The sequence below is a fragment of the Plectropomus leopardus genome, chromosome 1, assembly GCF_026936395.1.
Source record: "Plectropomus leopardus strain MGB_pleo_1.0 chromosome 1, ASM2693639v1, whole genome shotgun sequence".
In the NCBI taxonomy this organism is placed as follows: Eukaryota; Metazoa; Chordata; class Actinopteri; order Perciformes; family Serranidae; genus Plectropomus; species Plectropomus leopardus.
Genome location: NC_142176.1, coordinates 31,403,825 through 31,409,824, shown reverse-complemented (window position 1 = coordinate 31,409,824; position 6,000 = coordinate 31,403,825). Strand labels below are relative to the sequence as shown.

The 6,000-nt window shown below is 42.8% G+C and overlaps 1 protein-coding gene across 4 annotated transcripts in view; it reads left to right on the top strand.

Moving 5' to 3' along the window:
• Positions 1-411: 411 nt before the first annotated feature.
• The window catches only part of shf (Src homology 2 domain containing F), a 109,427-nt gene continuing 103,838 nt past the window's right edge, over positions 412-6,000 (top strand). For 2 of the 4 annotated variants that reach the window (XM_042514418.2, XM_088079967.1), the window contains exon 1: positions 412-1,191. In XM_042514418.2, coding sequence (XP_042370352.1) covers positions 760-1,191 — 432 coding nt within the window. In that variant the 5' untranslated portion in view covers positions 412-759. The remainder of the gene's footprint in view (positions 1,192-6,000) is intronic. The other 2 variants (XM_042514487.2, XM_042514616.2) reach the window with 2 other exon arrangements.

The following is a 6,000-nucleotide window of genomic DNA, read 5'->3' as shown; positions in this document are numbered from 1 at the left end:
CTCAGTTCTAATTACTAACAACTAACCCACAAAGTAAAAAAAGGAAAGTAAAAAAACAGTTTTATATGTAAATAAGATGCACAAAAAGCAGCTACATGAGCTTGTTTATGAAGAAAAAGTCCGACAGAGGTTGGGGCTAGGCCCCCAATGTCCTGAGATCCTTGAAACGCCCCTGTTTGTAATCATTTTTCTTTATCTACTACACCACACCTGTATCAGCTCATTTATTATCCTGCATCATTCTGCAATTTAACACCAAAAGTCCTCATCCGGGGATTCCTGGGACAAGACGCTCGTCAGACGTGGGCTCAGTGCTTGTGGGGTTTTCAAACCCGGAGACACATTCATGCAGCGGTGACTGATAGTTTCAGTAGTCGACAGTCAGCGGGGTTTCAGGAGTCCGGTAGGTGGCAGTGGATGTTCTCAGGTGGGGAGGGCAGGTTGCGGGGGGCGTGTGTTCCTCTTGCACAAGCGCTCCCATGTTGCGTAGTCTGGAAACCTGACGTGGGGAGCAGCCGAGCTCTGAGTGACAGAGTTGCGGCAGGGCAGCTCAGAAAAGTGCCTGTGGCCGCGCTCTCCCCGCTCGCGCACTCCACTCCTGACCGACGGAGTCGCACGAGACTGGCGACACGCTCCGAAGCCGGTCTGCTGGCCGCGGGTGACCCGAGGATCCCACTTTGACGAACAGACTCGGGCTCCGCTGGCAGGAAAGGTGGAACTAAACTACATACATTGACTTGAGAGCGATGCACTGGCAGCATGGCCAAGTGGTTCAAGGAGCACCTAGGATTCAAAACTACCAAAGCACCTCCTCCGGCGCCTCCGAAGCCGGACTACAGACACTGTCACACCGGTGTGCCCGGTGCGCCTGGCTTCCAACAAACAAGCTCCGGGGCTGCCTTCCCGAGCCCGGCTCAACCGGACATCCTCGCTGCTTACAAACTACAAAAGGAGCTGGACTTCGAGGACCCGTACACTCCAGGTGGAAATATTTCATTTGGCTCGAGCTTGAACACTGTGGGGTCACCGGACATCAAGTATGTGTCACCAAAACACCGACTTATCAAGGTGGAAACAATCGAAAAGAGCAGCCCGGCTCCGGGCGGCGGTGTCACAGTCACCCAAGCTGTTGCTGTAGGGAGTGTTAAATCTCCCACTTCACCTCCGTCGGACCACGACAACAAGGAGAAGGTGGGTGAAGTTTAGTCCAAAACATTAGTCTAATTACAATCCCGGAGAAACAAAAAGCAGTTAATCTTGCTAACATCTATCCTGGAGCCTAGTTTTTTGTTTTTTCTTTCAAACACAAAACCACAAAATTACAATTTTGTCCCATCTATATTTTTTAAACTTAAACACGGTCTGTTAATAAAGCACTTGACCTACTCCTGTTGGGAATGAATCGTTACAACCGGCTGAACTTGTTATCACAACCGCACCACGTTTGTCCACACGAGTTGCGACATCGCACATCTAATAACTAACCTGCACTACAGGGAGTGCTGTGCAGGGATCAGTCTATGTCCTGTGTTGACACACAGCTCAATATCACAGCAGACAAGCCTTAATGTGTTTTAAAAAACTGTGATCTTTTGCATACTTTGTGACACTGAACTTGCTGTAAAGTGAGGGCAAACTCTGCTCTGACTGCTGGGTGAAATATGTGAGCTGTGCCAATCTGTGTGCACCTTTTTTTTTTACCCCCAAGCAACAATGCGATCTCGACTTATTCACACTGCCTCTAATTAAACTTGAATCTAATCTTATTTAACTAGACAGATCATTTTCGTGAATGTTCTTTTTTCAGTGATGCCTGCTGCCTTGGGGGTGGGGGTGGGGGGGGTGCTAGTGATGGGCTTATGGATACATGGTCTTAATATGAGTCTCTCTTGGTGGCACAGTTCTCTGAACATCATAAGCTTTGAGCCTTTGTTTTTTTTTTTTTGTTTTTTTTTTTTACCTTCTGAGGTTGTGGGTAATGCAGGGAGCTGGTTACACACTCATCAGCGCAAAATGAATGTGGAGGCAGGCAGGCGAAATGCATGCGGGCCGTGCCATGGTGCACACTGTCATGTCAGGCCTCTTAGGAATTCATACACACCGGGCTCATTTGTAGAAACCTGAGATGTTCAGTGTCAGAGAGGTTAAGGACATACCGTACGATGAGTGTGATCTCGCTGAGGAATGTTTCAGTGTCTGCATAGCTCATGTACAGAGGGGAAAACACGGCCCTGCGAAAATACACACTGCACCACTGTTTCCTCCTCTGATCATGTCTCAGTCACTAAAATTTCTGTGGCCATCCTGTTACTTCCTCCTGCTCTTGTGTTTGCCTTCGCACCTGTCTTGTGACATGTGGCGAGTTCACAGTTGGTTTTTCACTTTTATTTATATTCCACAGTGTCTCCGACCTGTCACAAGAGTGTTGGCATGAAGGAAGAATGCACTTTTGTTTGCCCCAGTTTTGATTACACAAAACACAACCTGTCACCTATGTTTCCCATATGCCTTTACTGCAGACCATGTGAAGCTCATCAAACTATCTTTTGTGCCAATGTTTGTTTTCCCAGATCGTCAGCCGCTGTTTTCAGCAGCCGTCGTGCGCTTAGTATGCAGGTTTAATAACCATACAGCTATGTGTTATCAGTAAAACAAGCAGGAAATCAGAATTTACAATTTTCACCCAGCCACTGCAGCTGTTCAAGCTGATTAAACAGATTATGGTTGTCTCATGTTAATTGAAGCTTATTTGGATTTCCCCCCCAGTCAGGAATACAGTTGCCTCTGCCCCTCCTTTCGCTGCTCATCTGCACATATGGCTTAACAGACAGGCAGATGATTGTATAGTGTGGTTTAAATACCTACACCTACCAGTACGAATGACGTTATGGATGAAGTAAATTAGTACCGACAGCTGTTGGGCTTGCAATATGTCGAGAGAAGGGTTTTAGGGTTTCGTGGCCAGGTGTTGAAGGTTAAATGAAGTGGGTTAGTAGCGGAAAGGGAGCTGTAATGGAAAACTGATACTATTGGTGTGGGGGTTTTTTAGGGGTCGACCAATATTGGTTTTTCAGGGCCGATACACATTATCAGTAGTTAATGAGAGTGATTACTGATATTTGGAACTGATATGCATTTACAGTAATAATGAAAATCTTTCTGTCAATATTTAGAATTTGGAATATAACAAACTCAAATACAAAACTTTGTTTAAATGCCTTTAGCAAATGTTTAATCAAAACTGGAACGTTCAACATCATATACAGCAAATTCCTAGCAACGTTTTTATAAAGTCAAGTGAAAATTTAAATAAAAAATGAATAAATTAAAATAGCTCCCTGAGGTTTTACACAGTAAAATTAAAAGTTTTTTACCTGTTGTCCAGGTTGCCCCTCCTCTTCACACCGTCTTAACACTGTTGGCAAACTGGAGATATTGGGAGAACCACTACCACTGTTATAGTATGTTTTCATCTATCTTGTTGAACAGGGTTGTCCAAACTTTTTTGAATTAGGGCCAGATTAGATCATGTGGAAAATGTGCTTCTCGCATTATATAGGTTACTAAAAAAACACATACAAGTAAGTACAAAAAACACATACATACATACTGCCTGCTTGGTTCCTACGAATGCATGTCTGCAAACTATATGATAGTCCTGCCATGAGCATAAAAAAAGTGAGAAAATGCAATGTCTTGCTGGATTAACCAAGGCTGTGTGGCAGGCTACATGTATATTCTGAAAGACAAATCATGGGCCGTTTAAAATCTGTCCAAGGGCCACAATTGCCCCCGGGCCAGACTTTGGACATGCCTATTTTATAGTATGAAAAAGTTGCCTCAGACTTGGAAATTGTATGCTGTATAATCCATCATAATAATCAGTAATCCCTAATTTGGTTTTGTGAAAGTTTTAGACTTAATGCATTGTGCTGAGTTGAGCACTTTCACTGCATGGCTTACTACTGTCAATCACCTGATACCCTCAGGAGGAAAGTTTGCAGTAGAAATACCTTCCAAAAACATGTTGCCTTGCAGTCTTTGTGACATTTATTTTGTTCCAATGTTAAGTATTTCTGAAATTTCCCAAAAAATGAGAAAGTACACAAGCTCAGCTTGCTATATGCATAATATTTTGAACAGGGGATGAATAATTTGCAGAATAGACCTCCAAATAAGTCACCATGCTATTCACTACCAACTTGCTTCAAAGAGTGTTGTGAGGCTTTGTGTTCTAACTGTTGTGAGGATTACAGTGTGTCTGGAAGCTATGTGTGGCTGGCCATGATAATCATTTGGAAATCCTTGTTTGAGGGACTCTCCAGGTGACGATTTTCAAAAGTCCCATTATATAGACACTTGTGTCCGTGGGGGGATGCGCTGTTTGCAGGCAGTTTCAAACACTCTCCCTTCAGACTTAGGCTGAAAGGCTGAAAGTGTATTGAATTCACAGCATGTGTTCTTGTTTGAGTTAGTTTTTCTAACTAAGAGAGACAGTAATTAAAAAGTAGAGTGTACATCTGCCTTGTAGCACACACATACATGCACATCAGTGTGTTCGTAAATGGAGTCAGAAGCTCTGTTGTCTTTCTAACGGCTCAGACTAAATGCTGACTGTTGGAGACTGCACAAAGAGGACATAAGTGTCTTAACAGCACTGCTCGGTTACATTGATGTTTTAATTACTTGACTCATGAATGCTAATTATATCACTGCTTACCTAATGCCTGAAATGCCAATAGCATCATCAAGTGAATTTTCTCTGGTCCATTTCTATTCACCGGGCTTCCATGGGGAAAAAGAAAGCCAAAAAAGTTTTATTATGCAATGATACAATGAAAATTATGATGCATCTGCTGAATTTTCACAGGTGTTCTATTTCATCTCACATTGTTTTAAGTATTGTGTTGTTTTTTTTTTTGTGCCAATCATCGTTTTAGAGGTGGCAGTTTATTCCGTGGATTTTTGTCTCCATTTGGAGTTCATACAGAGATATTTTAATGCAGACTGTTACTCGTGGTTTTTGAATTTTCAAGGCATTGTGATGTGTTTTGTTTTTAATGGTGGCAAGCCCTTCATGGTGGAATGAGTTGAGGGAGATGATCAATTATCATCCTGCCTTGGAGCTAATTAAAGGCCTCATCTCCCAGCTCATCGCTCTACTCAGCACTAACCTAACTTCTCTCAAGGACATGCGAAAGTGATGACGGGCTCCTCTCAGAAAACGTGTAAACAAAAGCAATAGTGCGGAGCTGACAGGTTGCGGCATCCTTGTAAAGCGCAGCCCGTCATCATCAGTATCTGTCTGTGCACCTGGGAAGCTGCTGTTCCAATATAACTTTGGCTCCCTTCATGGCTCGGGGTTCCTTAAACTCAGCGATCCTATGAGCCAGCTTGCATATCTATCTATAGAATTTTTGGATCAGAAACCCAGACAGTTGCCTCTGTGCAGCCAACAGAGGCATCTGGGTTGACAGATTTCCTATGTGCTTTTTTTCCTACATCCTTTCCATGCACCTTTTTACAAGACCTGGCTCAGCATTTCAGTAGATTAATGCTGGAGGTGGAAAACCAATGAAACCAATGCCAAGAGGGTTATGTTTTTTATCCTGTGTGGGATGTGTGTTTGTTTGCTGTCAAGGCATTTTAAAAATAAGTCAACAGATTTCAGTGAAATTTGGTGGAAAGTTAGGCCTTACAGTGGCCCTGAAGCAAAATCCATTAAAAAAAATAATGTCTGAATGTTAACATGTCTTTCTTATGTTTCTTGGCACCTTTGAATGCTTTAAGTAGGCACCAGATGATTGAACTTTTTGACCCAAATTACATTTTTTGATGTAATAGAATAGTGTTACATTTGAAGAATATACTTATTTGCTTTCTTGCTGAAAGTTAGTTGAGAAGATCACTCACATATCTGTGAATATTAGCAGCTGTTTGGCATAGTTAAACTTCACCTTTTGCTCCCACAAAAGTGTACACACTTAAACTGTACAAAAA